Consider the following 16,054-nt stretch of genomic DNA (forward strand, 5'->3'; position numbering starts at 1 on the left):
ACATAACCCAACATCAAGCAGTATAGCCTTCCTGCAGTGCAGAGCGTCTAAATCTTGTTATGGGCATTTTTAAAGATGATATTCATCCTGCAGTTGCCAATTTTGTCTTTTTATTCTCTATCTTCAGACTTTGTTTTAGACAGAGCAAATGCAAAACAGGAGGAGTACATTAACATATCGATGGGGAAAGTAAAGGTCCAAGGACATGAGAGCTGCTAACGAATGCACCACAAGCAGCAGAAACATAAGAAGTAATATGCAAGAAAAGGCATTTGTTTATTCTGGTCTGTGATCTAATCCCTGACAATGGCCAGTATTAAACTGTTGCAAAATGCAAGAAATGCGTATGTTTTCTTAGGAAGGTCCCTTAATCTTTCTCAGCCAGTGGTTGGCTGAACCCTTGGAACATTAGAAGGATCCTTAAGAAAGCCTACATTTAGTCAGAATTCCCAGGTCTGTGTGATTTTTTTTCTTTTTTTACTCCTACTAAATGCATAGTTGTATCTTGTACAAAAAGAAAAAAAAAAGCAAAAAAAAAGCAAAAAAAAAAAAAAGCCTTTCACAGAAAATAATAAACTATTGAAAAAAAAAGTTGCTATTAAAAAGCTTTCATTTCTGAATGCCACCCTTCTGCTCCTGTATTATTTCAAATTATCAACTGGAGCACTCACTCTGCTTTCCCCACAGTATATTTGGTACATTTCTGCTATACTATTTCTCTTTCTTTCACCTCACAATCAAACTTTATCCATGCAACTAACCCATTACAGATAAATACAATCAAACTGTATTTATTTATATGTATGTATTTAAACTGTAAACTGTAAACTCTAAGCTGAGAATTGAAGAACTTAATTCATCATTCACAGCTTCACATGAAATTACAAGCAAGACATTTAGTACAATTTCGTGTGATGATGTACCACTAGTATAGTCTATTTTTGTGTGTATGACTTATGCAAATGATGATGGTGATGCAGTCTTAGTCTGGCACTTGTCAGCTGTGAGTACCGATCTTCAAACACTGAACCTAAGATAGGGCCATTGTTAGGAGTTTCTGTCTCTGTCAGCTGTTTACTATTAATTACTGCACAACTTGAACAGAAGAAAATCCATCTTTAGTCAAACAGGTATGCAGTATTTGCACAGACTTGTCAGACAGCTTTCCTCTCTATAGATGAAATTCAATCAGTTTCTTCTTAGTCATGTTCTCAGTTACCAAACCTTTTTCACTGTCCAATAACTTCCTGATGTCCTGCTTTATAATAAGGGGCCCAAAATTGTATTGTAACATGTCATATCGCCCAAGGCCTTATTATTTATTTTCTCTTACATGAGATAGCTTCATATATACACCCCTAGGGTAGTATTCTCTGTCTTCATAGCAGTGTTGCACTGCGAGCTCATATCCAAATAGCAGAAGAACTAAACAAATTGAAAACATTAGAATTTTACTGCTCGAATCTTTGTTCGAGTTTAGCCTCTGGTCCTCAGTGAGATAAATCTCAAGTGGACACTGAAGTGATATCAGTCTCCAGTTAACATACATTCGCATCATAAAAAAACCATGCTGTTGGCACTTTATTCCAGAGAGGCCCCAAACTGAGCCACCACAGAGACCGAATAGCTTGAAGTTATTAGTGAGGCAGCATGTATTATCTCATACTGCAGTTGTCTGCACAGTACAGTACCCATCCTGTGCATAAATAGAAGAGACCATTTCCCAGCAATGTCACTCTTGAGCACAATGAACAACTCCACTTGAAGAATGTAACTGGAAGACAGGAAAAAAGTTTAAACCTGGACTCCAGCAGAAGGTCAAAGCACTTCTTCGGTACCCAGTTTACAGCTGTAGTAAATGATAAGCATGCAGGCTACAATGGATCCTTGTCCACCAGAAGTTTTGCATAGAACTGATGCGTAAGAAAAGACCATAGTGGATAACTAAGTTGATCTCTAGTACAGAAATGAATTTCAGCTAATCAGGACTGATCACTATAGCATATATTACTTCTGTCACAGCAGAAAAAAAATATTGTAATTATAAAAAATCAATAGCCTGAAGTTAAACAGCCTGGTTCTAATATCTATACCCTAATTTCATAACAGCCAAACCACTGTAGAAGAGTAAAGAATTTGGTACTTTTTTTAAATTATAATCTTCTACAAGCACTCTAAAAATCTGAGTTTCTTGATATTTTTAAAATTTAAAAGTAGCAAGTAATAGTCAATTAATAAAAAAAGAGAAATGTAAGAGTGAGGTATGAAAAAGTGAGGTATGTGAAAACAGGAGAATACCCTCCCCCAGCCCCCCCCCCCAAATGTATAGTTAAATTAATTACTTAAATTAGCATTGACAAAAAGAGAAGAGAGAAATTCATACCATTTGTCATAATGATTACTATTACTATTTACTTCTACCACCTAGAATTTGGCAGGAAGGAGTAAGAAACAACTTAATGCAAGCTAAATTTACAGCAAGGTTAGAAGGGCTCATAAAAGTTGCTTTATGAAGGATCCACTGTTGTATAATAGAGCCAATTTCCAATTTTAAGACAGCCACTGCAAATCTCTACAAGATCTAAGTATATAGCTAGTATTATGCTTATTCTTTTTCAGATTTTTTTCCAATTCAACTATAACTGATCACATTTGTCAATCAAATACACTCTTCAAAAGGAAGAATGAAAGTCATAGCAAAGTATTCTTCTTCCTTCTTTAATTATACTCATTATTTCTCCCACTATACATCTCATGAAAAGAGAACACCTGAAAAATTCCTTAGCACGTTTACATGCTTATCAACTACATCAGTATTGCTCATTTCTTAACCACAACTACAGTTTTTGTTGTAAAATGTACAGTTAGCAACACCGTCAACTTTGACACTTCATGCTTCACATCTCTCTGGACAAGAAGGGAGGCAGCCCATACACAAAAGCTCCATACTGTTGCCTGGCCACATGTTCTGCATTCTGGTTTACATCTTTTCTGTGCTATGTACAGCTGAAAAGCTGTGGTCGTATTTTGTGAGTTCTTTGCTTAACCTTTTTGGATTGTTTTGTTTCTTTGCTGCACTGATGAGAGGATTCAAGATCTATGATCTGTGCTGAGGAAGACTTGTGTGGAGCAAATCTTAGTCAGCATAGAAAAAGAGTCATGGAATAAGGCAACTGTTCACTCCTACTTGGTAGTTAGAAGGATCAGGTCTCTATTTCTGCAACCTAGGACATCTCAAAACCAAGTTTATATATAACGTAAGACTGTATTTTTGTTCTGTTTCCTCTCAGAAACAAGTTTGTTTTGTTTTTTTAACACAACTATATATATAAAGTATATACAAGCATGAATAAATCTATGAAAAATGTTACTTCTATCAGAACAAATTGGAAGACAGCAGGTCATGGATGCAGCTTAAGAGATTATACATGTCTGAATGCTCTTGAAACAGTTTACAAAAAGGAAATTTTCATAGAAAAATGATTTCCTGAAGTTGCATTTGGTTTGAATTTTTCTCCCTTGACAGATCTTCCTGCATTAAGATTTTAGTAACTTCTGGAAACTTCGTAGATTTTCTTGAAGTACACAGAAGATATGGTACAATGGGGAATCCCTTCTTCTAAAGTTATTTTAAATATCATTAATTATACAAGGACTAAAAAAAAAAAAAAAAAAAAAAAAAAAAAAAAAAAAAGACAAATCCTGTACTAAGGAAACTCAGGCCAAGGCCACAAATCTGAAATGTCTTCCATATGTTTTAGGGATGCTTAGTTGTAAGGACAACAGCTAAACTAGCTTAAGAAATCCTCGGTATGTTTTAGGGATGATAGTTTAAACTAGTTACTTGTGTGCTTTTAATTAGGCTGTGTTGACTCCATATATACACTTGGAGTGCATTTTCTTATCCTTGTCCCAAGAAAAAACAAAACAAGGCTACAGTGTACCTGAAGAGAATTCAATTCTTCTATACTTTTCTTGTAAAATAAAAAAATAAATACCTTTGTAAAATTTTTTTAAAAAATCTATGACATACGAAGTTGTCCAACACAATTCACCTCTCCCATTTCATCATACAGCTTTTCCACTACTAAGTTTTACTAAGTTTGTTGTTGCATTTTTTATTTGTTATGCTTCTGATTAACCAAGCCCTTCTACCCTTCTATCAACAGCCAGGATCCACCTGATAGTATGGTCTGAATTTCTTGAGATTTTAGTTTGATGGGTTTGTGTGTTTTGTGTTGTGCTTTCTTCCCCCACCACACACCCCTCCCCACCCAATTTTTATTTTTATTTTTATTTATTTATTTATTTTTAACTTTATGACAGTGGTAAGCAATACTAATTCAACTCTGTGTTTCAATTTTCTCGTTATAATCAACCCTGTTTTATAGAAAACTCTTCTTTGGAATATATTAACAAAGAATTTATATAAAAGTCAGATTCAGTACATGTCTGAATCAGATCAGACTGGGGTCAACACTGAAATGTCAATGAAAATACCACAGTAGACTGTCTTATACTAAGAGTTATACAATGCTTTTACAGTACTAAGGACTTTAACTTCTGCCTACAGAAGAGAGTTCTGTGTTCAGCACATAGGTGTTTACACTTATTTCTTAGCAACATTATATGTTATGCTTAAGAAAATGCATATATATGTGTGAATTTATATATGTATATATATATATATATATATATACATTTTTTTTTTAACAGGAACTATTGTGTAAGTATTCCTTTGAGTGCCATGTAGGCTTTTCCACAAACCAGTCTGTTCATACTATCAATTAAACCTTTTTAAACCATTTAGCTCTGCATAAACCCTGGCCTTTCTTTTTCAAGGACAAGGGCGGTCACTGACTCGGGAAGCCTTGACATCACTCCTCTGCCGATCTCTGATTAAGTGGCTGCTGTAGAGGGTTAGCAGGTCAAATAGCACTGGAGGAGGAACTAAGAAAAACAGAACAGTGCCTTATTTATTAGTATATGTACCTAAAATAATTTAAATTAAAATATTTTTAAAAATACTTAATGGAGGTTAAGCAGCTTTTTTAACCTCTGTTCAAATTATTGAATGGCATATTAAAACCAATGGAGCTATAATGTACCTTTTAATGTGACCTGCTATTGTAATAAATTGCATATATATTTAACATGAACTAAATTTATCTGTTTGATATTATTACTCCAGGTAGGTTAATATTACCTGTAGTTTCACTTTAACCACCCACTTTTTAAAACAAAAATATTAAAGCGTAACTACAGAGCTACCCACTTATAATGAACATTTAAACTCTGTGTACAATAATACAGTATGAAAGCTTGAACAGACACACAGCAACTGCAGTATCAGCTATTTGTAGGGTCGAACTGCAAGTAGTCCTCATGAAAGCCAGCACATCCTCAACACAGCAAGGCAGGTGTACAGTTTTCAGCAGCATACTTGCCAGCACCATCTGAGTTCAACCAAATCATCTCCGTGCCAGAAATTACGTTCAACCTCTCCTCTGTACCATGCTCAGCTTTATGCTTCCTTAAGTGCTTGTACTGAGATGTCATCAAACAGTGCTTGTTATGAGGTCATCAAACTATGCTAATTTAACTCTTAGACTGCAACTTATTCAGTGAATCGGCCATCAAGAATTGGATAGTTTTCCAATATCTACAAGAAGATATTTTGGGCGTATTGAAAAAGTACAGTAATAACACAAATTATACAGTCTTTGGCAATAGAATACATATTTAATGTCAATACAGACATTAATACTTCCCTCTCACTCGCAAAGTTAGGAAGAAATGTAACTAAATAAACAAAATTAATGACAAGTCAAAGTGTCAGACATGGAGCTCTTTAAGTATGCATTAAAACTGGAGGAACTATGACAATGTGCAAAAAAAACAAAGCTTACTACATCAGATAGTTCTTCCAATTTCCTTACCTGGCTTACACTCATTACACCTTCTCCCCTGACGATGAGGCAGACATACACACTGTCCAGAAACGTGGTCACAAACTGTTCCTGCTAATGTACCCAGAGCATCACAGTCACAATGCTGGCAGCCAAGAAGGTTGCTCATGCTGAGGTTGTACGTGTGAAGCATGCACTGATTGCACCGAAGGCCAGTTACACCAGCTTTGCAAGGACACTGTCCTGTTGATTTGTCACAAAGCAGAGAGCCATTTACTGTACCTGCCTTATCACAGTCACATGGCAGGCAAACAAAGGAATGTTTTTCTTGTACTTTGTGGTAGCCATCTAGGCATTTGTTGCATCGTCTTCCTCCAATATTCGGTTTACATGCACATTGCCCCGTCTTTGCATCGCACACTGTTCCAGAAAATGAACCTGCAATGTTACACTCACAAGCCTTGCAGCCAGTCACATCTAGCCCATAAAAGTTGTCCACGCAGGTATCACAGTGAAGTCCTGTTACTTGCCCTTTACAATTGCACTGCCCAGTGAGAGGATTGCAAAATTGGTTCACAGAGCCATGGCTGTTGCACCAACAAGGCTCACATCCATCTTCATTGGAATATCTGAGAGCTTTAAATCCAAAATTGCAATTATCACACCTAAGACCTGGAAAGATACAAGGTAATAATAAATAAATAAATAAATAAATAAATAAATAAATAAATTTTTAAAAAGTAATAAAGCTGAAAATCCATCAATTTCAATTCAAAAATAGTGCAAGTATACTTGGGGGAAGGTTGTGTGTTATATTCTTCACTAGCACAAGTAACAGGAATGAAAGGGCTGCACAAATCAAGTGAAGAGCAGTGGCATCCTAAAAACCTGTTTGCTTTTCCAGTTTGTCCCAGAACTCATTAATTTCTTTTGGCATCTCAATGTAATTTAAGATACTTCCACAAGAGATTAGTTGCAACATTTCAAGACCAAAAAAAAAAAAAAAAAATCTTCTTGCCCGGGGAGATCACCTATTGCACAACCAGCACTTACATGAACTATTCTCCCTTTTCAGTAGGGTGCAACATAAAGGGAATAGTACTTGGCTCTCAATCTGTTCTGATAACAGATTTATATACTATATTAAAAACATTAAATATGCTCTAGGACAACGTAAGACTAATTCTGATGACTTACTTAACACTGTATTTTGGTTTGAACAATGCTTACATTTATGTTAGTTTTATTGTTGTATTAGTTTTATTAGTTGTATTTTATACAACTATTATTTTATAAACAAATATTTTATGTATTTTATATATATTAGTTAGTTTTATTGTTGTATTAGTTTTATTGTTGGCTGAAAGCTAACTGAAAAACCTCTCTGAAAGCAAAAATGTTTTCCATAATCCAAAATGAAATATTTTTATCTAAATGTATGATTTAGTTAACTCATACAGTACACTGAAATCTAAACGGTTTTCTTCATACTTCATCCTGTTGTTTTATTAGCTTTGTTTTCAAAGTCATTGCTTGCTTTATCCCTGCCCCAAGGGATAGCATTTTTATTTTAGTTTATAAAATGTACATTACAAGAAAGCAAACTAGATTATTATATGAAAAATGCAAATTCAATTTTGCATTCCCTTGCAGTGGGAAAACCCTTCACTGTGAAGCCATCACTTAATTGTTGCATCCAGAAAATAAATAAATAAATAAATACAATCTTCTAGCAAAATATTATTATTTAAAAGTACAAAAACATACAAACATATATTTAACATCTTACATGCAGAAAAATAAAACTAAAAAATGGTGGAAATGCATTATACATATGGATAAAAACCAAAAACTCCAACAGAAGGCAAGTTCCTTTAACAGTGATGAATGACTCACCTAAGGCATATCATTTAATTTCAATAAGGAAAATAAAAAAGGACCACTATTGCTGCAAATTTTAAAAATAACTGTATTGTTAACAAGAATTATGACTCATTTTGAACTATTAAAATTGGTCTACATGGATTCATATCATATCAGTTTTAAAAATATGCGCAGTGCTTATTTGAATATGCCATACATATTCCTGACAGGTAATCTATTCCTAACGATACTGAGGAAGGCCTACAGGGCATCACATTCAATGTTAACAAGTACAGGGGAGTTAGCACGCTTGGCATTTAATTCACATTCTTCTACCTTTTTATTCTAGATGAATGACCTACTTTAATAAAATTATTGGTGCTAATGTATTTTACTGGTGATAGAATCATTAGTAAGATTTAACAGTTGTGTTAACTCTAACAGTTCATGTTTCATAACACCACAGTACATGGTTGCATTTTTCTGTTATGATGTTTGTTTAAATAGATAAAAGGGCAATAGACTGTTTGCTCTAAAAAACAATTTACGAATCCAAATTCTCTGTTAAGTTTACTGCATGTGCGAATATATAGAAGCTTATTTAGAATTGGATTGGAAAACAAAAAAGACAATCCAGTCTGGAAAGAACCAGGTCTTTATCCTGGTAATAGTCAGTTACTTGTTTAACAAAAGCCCCCCACCTTACTTAAAGATAAATTTGCAGAAAGCATAGATTTACACAGTTTTTGTGCTACTTTTTAGTGGAAATAAAACTAATTTTTATTGTTCCCATCGAAGAGAGAAAATATTTAAAGTAACGTAGACAATCAAATATGTAAGAACCACACTGTGCATTTCTTGTACACCAAACTCCCGCTGAGTTAAGAAAAATGTTTTCACTGAGTTAAGAAAAATGTTTTCACAGAGGAAGAACTTTATGAAAATCAAGATGTATGCAAAAACCATTTAATTAAGAATGTTCTGAAGTTCATTCTACTGAATGTATAGAGTGGTTTTAGAATGCACAGATAAGGTCACAGAGATTATTTTTGACTCTTATTACCCTCTTTACAACACGGAAAACAGGTACTTTGCATTCCACAGAAAGAGGATAGAGATGGTTCAGTTTTATGTCTTTTAGAGTTATTTTTCTTTATTTGTTTTTATTTTGTATTTCCTTTTTGAAATTCCAGCTACAAGAAGAAAGAAGAGACAAAGAAATGCTCACAATACTGCAAATAATTCATTTCCCATAAATCAATAAATTGTAAATTATTAGAAACTTGAGACTTGAATATTGTTAACACAACCTACAACCACATTTAACTCACAAAAGAATAGATTACTAATTGTGTTAATAACAAAGCAGGAAAAGATCTCTCCTTTCTTCCTTTTTTTTTTTTTTTTTTTTTTTTCTTGAGACATGTATAGTCTGAGACATATACAGTTACCATGCAAGGCTCACTTTATCAGGAAATTCTCCTTGCATAATATTCCCATACATCAACATTTCAAAGTGTATTATATATACTGTGTATTTTGGGCACTTGATAAATTTTGTCCTTATGTGGCTGTGGCTCCCCTCAAATATGCTGGAAGTAATAAATTGCTATAATCAAATCTAATTTCTGAAAAATACCTGTGGGAGTAACAAACAAAAAAGCATGTCTTGTAAAAAAAATGATAAATAACGCAGAAGGTAGCAGTTTATTATAATCAGCTTGGCATTGAATTACAAAATTAAAATTATGTGGCCCTTGATAACTAACCCTAGCTATGTACATGATCTGTGGAATTATGTTGACTTATTTTGCATTTCATAGGAACAGTTCAAAGAAATATAATAGAAAAAAATGGATAGATTTATCACAAAGGACCCTGTAGCACAGAATATTTTGAGAAAAAAAATCCATTTATTTTGCTCTATTAAGAAAACTAGCATGGAAATGATTTGCTTAGAACTCATTAAGTATAAAACATTTTGAAAAAGTGTTAATTTCCTAAAAGAAACATCTATGCAGTAAGCAAATTACATTATTTCTGTGCCTTATTACTATGGAGCTATGTAAGCTAATGCAGCTATACCGTAAAGAAACTTCTAAAGGGTTGATTAAACTAAGCTTCAAGCTGTAGTTTGATAGAATTATTAAATTAATAATTTTCCAACAGTTAATGTCATTCATTTTTAAATTCTGCCTTCAGCAAAGAAGTTTACTCTACTTTTCATTTAGAAATCAAGTGTTTATTTCCAGAGATAACAAGAAAAATGGTTCCGAACTCTTACATTACACATACCAATAACATTTGCTTTGCACTTGCACTGGCCTGAATTTTGGTGACAGGTAATATCTCCATTGACTGTCCCAGAGGTATTACAGCTACAGGGACTGCAGCCATCAGGGTTTGACTGTTGTAGATTGTAGAATCCTTCCTGGCACTGATTGCATTGTCTGCCAGACACATGTCTCTTACAATTACACTGGCCTCCAATCTAGAAAGATACAAAATATTATAGAATGATGAACATATCTATTTTTAGATGATACACTCATTAGCAACAAGAATGGAAGTATGAGTTGGGGAGGAAAAAACTTTAAATGGAACAGAAAAAAATAAGCCTGTGTAACATACTTTTTTTTTTTTTTAACTTGTTCAGAGAGAGAAGAGAGATATTAATCACTGTACCTGTTCAATTTTAACTAGAGTTTAAAAGTCTTTTGCCTTCAAAACAGAAGGAAAAAAGAATTGAGTAAACAATGCAGCAGTATTCACTAGTTGGACAGAGAAAGCTGAAAAAAAAAAAAAAACTTACAAAATTCTATTCCATAAATGATAATTTCTATTTAAATAAACTGTATTTTTTTGAATCAGTTACTATAAAATATTGTTTCATTTTCAAAGGTTAAGTTTTTCATTTTCTTTGCTCTTTGTAAGACCATATGCTTATTTATTTTAGTGAAAATGTTAGTTAATTGAGAATAAAGCAAAACTGAAAGACTTTTTCCTTGACGACTCAATGATAAATTCTCTCTTCTGGATGTGATCCAATGGCTCTTTGTTTTCTTGGTTCACCTGGGATCCAGATATTCCACTTCAGTGCCTGGATGTTCCTCTCCTCCCTAAATGGGTAGCATTACTACTTGGAAGGATCTGATGCATCTTTTTTTGTGCCTGAGCCATGATTTGGGAGTATGACTCTCTCATCCTATGCAAGATTAAAGGGCTCCTGAAAAGCTAATTTCAAGCCTCTGAAAGTCGGAAAAAAAAAACTCTCTCTACATTTATCACTTTCTGATATGGTGGGAAAACCACAAGAAAAGGAAGTGACACAGGGATAGGGAAAAAATAGAAGTTATCAGTCAATACACAACACAGATGAGAACAGGAGTCAAACCAATGCAGAGAATCATAAAGTTTGGTCAAAAAAATAGGATTCATGGTCAAGGAACATAAAAAAAAAATACAATACACATTGGAAGTCATTTAAAAGCAAGGAGAGAATTTTCAAACCTCAATGGAAAACTGAAAAGGAGAACAGGGCATGAAGAGACACTTTGTGAGTGCTTTCTAGGAGAAAGAATTGACTAAAGCTGAAAAAATAATACCATTTCTCCCTTTTCAATTGTTTTATATTAATGTAAACATTAAGAAAACCTACAAAGTTTTTGTGACAGAAATGAGGTCTACCATTTTGTCACATTGTAGCAGGAATTACACATCAGCCATTCACATCTGCAATTCCTATTACAACACCGCAGTACTAAGGGCTGAAAAAGCATTCACAAGTTAGAGAGCATCCTTGATCAACTACTAGTCCACCAGATTTTATCACTTGTAGTTTACATATTAAGTATAAATTGTGCACATGACCACTTGCCTAAGAATGTTATGCAGTTCTCAACACAAATGTAAAACCCAAAACCCTTAGTAAAAAAACTGCATAGGGTTTGCTTATGAGTGATTAACTCATTACAACACGTTCAGCTGAACTGAATTAAAGTACTCCACAAACATCCTGAAGTATATTTACTATTAGGTCAATATATTTCAATTAGGAAGTATATTTACTACTTAGGCCAATCTACCTTGCCTGTTTCCAGCTTGCAACACCAGTGAGATTAATTTGCAAGTTCTGCAGTGTCCTGCATCATTATGTGTAGTGACGTTGAATGTAACCTCAAGGTTACATATAGCCAGCTGAAGAATGGTGGCTGTGATACAAGAATGTCGGGGAAGGTCATGTCCTATTCTGCAGCTGAGTTCCACTTCCTGATCAACGAAACACATCCTCTAAGAAATTCTGTATACCCCATTTAAGCTTCACATTCCACAGACTGTATAAGTAGTGGAGTATGAAAGCTTTGCTTCTCTTTTTTGGATTGTCCACAGTCAACAAGAGATTAGTATGGTATAGTAGTTAAGTAAGTTGGGACTGTATCTGTGTCACACTAGAGAAAGAGAGAGTACTGTAAATTATATAGGTGTACAATGTTTTTTTTTCTTTTGTAATCATTTAAAAGCCTAAGTGAGTTACCTTCTCTTCTCTTCAGTACAGTTGAATGATAGACTAAAAACATGTTTACTATGGTCAAGTTGGGTTAATGCACAAAAAAGTCAGTTTCAGGGGACACGTACCACAGCCTCATTTTTAAAGATTTAGCTTTTCTGACATCAAGTGTTCTGGGGAATGCAGAGATTACAGTAAACAAACTTTGTGGTATAAGTAATTTTATTTGGGTCAGTGTATTTTTTTTCCAGTGTAAATGTTTACAGAAAATAAAAAGTATATTGATTCAAAACTAGTTATTCATCTACAACATCAACAGATTTAGTTAAATATTTGCTTTTAATTAGCTACCTGTATAACACTTCATTTAACAGTTGTTGCATTCATTTTAAACCTACAAGCCTGACAAAGATGAAACAGGAGAGCTCTATGGGACCAGTGACAGATCTACTCAGAATTTCCATTTAAAATAAATGTTTTTATCACAACCTCCAATCTACGATGTAGTTCTATGCTTTATTTACAAAAGATAAAATCACAGAATCACAGAATTTCTGGGTTGGAAGAGACCTCAAGATCATCAAGTCCAACCTCTGACCTAACACTAACAGTCCCCACTAAACCATATCCCTAAGCTCTACATCTAGAGTATTTCAAAATCTCATAGTAAATTTTCAATGCAGAAAGCACTGAATGAAAGTTATAGAGAAGCATGTGTCCCTACCCCATCCTCACAGTCCAATAAAACCTCTTCAATGTGTTATTATAAAGGTCTACTACTGATATAACAGCCACATTTTTCAGCAATAATAAATTAAAAAGGCATTAAAATAATATTTTATAAGAAAAATGCAAGACAACAGCAAGTACAAAAAGGTAAGATTTAAGAGAAGCCACTGTAGCAGAAAACACAGCAACAAGGATTTTGAAGTTATTCTTTTAGACTGAATTTGATCTAGACATTTAATTTATTATCAGAGACCAATTCATTCATCTGAGCCATTCATCAGAGAACTCACAAATGAAAAGCAACATTGAGTTTACTCTTAGCAGCTATATGAAAAATAATAATAATAATAATAATTTAATAAATAACTATAAAAGAATTGTTTTGTTTGAGTAATCATCGCATGCTCAGTTGCAGTTGCAAGCATTGTATAAAGATACATCTCTAGCACTCAGCATAAACACAGAACACATACCTCCAAAGACTAAAATTACTCTAAAAGCTACCATATGGATGAAAGTATTAGATGCAGAAAGAAGTCTTTCAAAAAGTAGAAGTCAAATCACATTAAGGAAATTCAGTAAGAGAATAATCATAATCAAATTTTAAAATAAGAATAAAGCAGTACAAAAAAGCTTTTAACAAGCAACATGGTTAAGGTGTGAAAGAAATATATATGTATATATATATATATATCTTTCAAATGTCAGAAGCAAAGAAACGAGCAAGAGCAGTAAATAATTAAGGGCAGATTCAGACTGGACATCAGACCTTTTCCACTACAGTGGAAGGGCTGCATCAGTAACAGATAGCACAGAGGGAATGTGCAACCTCCATCCCTAGAGGTATTCAAGACTCATACAGAGAAAATCATGACTGACTGGACCTATTATTGACAACAATCTTGCTTTGAGATGGAGCAGATGACCAACTGATGTTTCTGTGATTCTATGTAGTGTTCAGGGAAGATACAGCCACAAAAGAGAACATAAAACATTTCACCGTTGCTCACTGTGGAAGAGCTGTTCTGCATTAGGAACAGTTTTCAAGACTGGTTTCCAACTGAAATGTCAGAAGGAAAATATTTTACTAAAATCTGATCCACTGAAAATTGACTACATCAGTAAAGAGTCCTAGATGAAATCAACTACAAAATTACTGAGTTATTAATTGCTGAAATCAACCTCAGTAAAAGAGGAATAAAATTATAAAAGTTACATCAATGTCCTAAAACAGCTGTAAGGGAGCTTCTGAGATCTATGGACTAGCAGCCCTTTTATGTACAGAGCAAGACAGTTAAAATTAAATCATGAGTTTGATGTAATGGAAAATATTGGTATATTTTTTGAAAAAAATAAAAATAAAAAAGCATGATTCTACTACATTTATTTAAGTCAGCAACATCCAGAATGAACACAAAGTCCAAAATTAGCTATTACCACCAAAGAAACATGCTGTTAAAGCTTCTCTATTCTCCCCTAAAAAGATATGAAAGCTATAAGACAGTTAAAAAAGGCATTTGGAATAGTGGAATTATTAGGAAAAGGAGTGAGAATTATACGAAATATGTCATTCTGTCATAAAAATCCATTGTGTATCAACATTTTGAATAATGTTTAAGATGGGTATCTCTGGTTATACATCCTAAAATAAAAGTGTTAGATAGCAGAGCGAGTAGAATAAGTAAAGATACAAATGAAAAGAGACTTTTCAGTTTGGAAAGACATGACTAAGATGAAGGGAGTAGATGTCTATAAAATCTTTAATGGTTTACCAAATGAATATTCAGCATTTCTAAAAATATGAGAAGAACACCCACAAAATTAACAGGAAGTCAATTTTAAATGAAAAAACTTCTATGCACATTAATTGTATTGAAAAACACAATTTTCTGAAGTACATTCAAAAATGAGTTGGATGAACTCCATGGGTGAACGTAGGTGAACACCAAATGAGACAAGTCATATGAAACTACTGTCTCATGCAGTCCCAAAACCATAAATTATTTACTGATATTACTGATAACTGTCAGAGAGGATACTGTGCTAGATGAAAATCTCATTTCATCCAGTATGGCTGTTCTTACACTCAAATAAAGCCAAGGCTAATAGTGAACAGATGGCAGCCATTTCCTGATGCAAAAAGTGAAATGCATAGATTACAGAATGCAAAGAGAAGCAAGTATATTCAGCATAGTTTTAAGCGTCAAGCTATTACAGTGTGCAAGTAGTAGCAGTTTTCATCACCTTCAGATGTAGAAAATGCATGCCCCAAACTTTCCCTTAGTAAGGTAAAAATTATGCCAGAATAATAAATAATTCTTCACAATGAGGGAGAAATAACTGGCCAACAAATGAGTATAATTCAAATTTTCTCCAGGAACCAGCCAATGAAATCCTTTGGAGACCTCTCTGTAAAAATGTTCATTTTGTCATATACCAAATAGTTTTCCATCTGTAACAAGTACAAGTGGCAAATGGTTTCCTGCTTCTAAAAAGAGTGAAAGACTTTCACGGTGGCTAGAGGAACTGATGGAAACTAAAGATTTCATTAGAGCAGAAGGTTTATCAGATTGCTTCGTAACAGATCTGAAAATAGGTTTCTACATACCAGGTTAGAGGATCTCTCATAGAAGTACCAGACCAAAAAAAAAAAAAAAAAAAAAAATCCATTGAAATTCTTCCTTACTACAGATTTCTAAGTCTTTGGGAAAAAAAAAAGGACTAGGAAACCTTTCCATTCTGCTTCTTCAGCTATTCACCTGTCAATATAGGATATCAAGATGAAAGGTGTCTGTTGAAGTTTAGCCTTTGAAATACAGAACTAGTGCAATTATATAATTCCAATGTAACCCGCACCTCTATAGTAAGTACAGCATTGTAAGTAGACATGAATATCAGTAAGGGAAACATGCCACTGTAATGCATCCCATATAGGACAGATTTTATCTTTCATATATACTCTGTATATTTCAAGTAGCTGGGTGGAAACTTAGAGAAAAAGAAATAGATTCCAGATAGCAGATGGAGTGGGGGGGGGGGGGGGGGG

General features: G+C 33.8%; 1 protein-coding gene across 1 annotated transcript in view; it reads right to left on the bottom strand.

Annotated features, from left to right (window-relative positions):
- The window catches only part of USH2A (usherin), a 414,223-nt gene that overhangs the window by 317,952 nt on the left and 80,217 nt on the right, over window positions 1-16,054 (bottom strand). The window contains exons 12-13 of the mRNA XM_035320952.1: window positions 10,068-10,263; window positions 5,940-6,581 (exon numbers count right to left, since the gene is read on the bottom strand). Coding sequence (XP_035176843.1) covers window positions 5,940-6,581; window positions 10,068-10,263 — 838 coding nt within the window. The remainder of the gene's footprint in view (window positions 1-5,939; window positions 6,582-10,067; window positions 10,264-16,054) is intronic.

Source organism: Oxyura jamaicensis, chromosome 3 (genome assembly GCF_011077185.1).
Source record: "Oxyura jamaicensis isolate SHBP4307 breed ruddy duck chromosome 3, BPBGC_Ojam_1.0, whole genome shotgun sequence".
NCBI lineage: Eukaryota > Metazoa > Chordata > Aves > Anseriformes > Anatidae > Oxyura > Oxyura jamaicensis.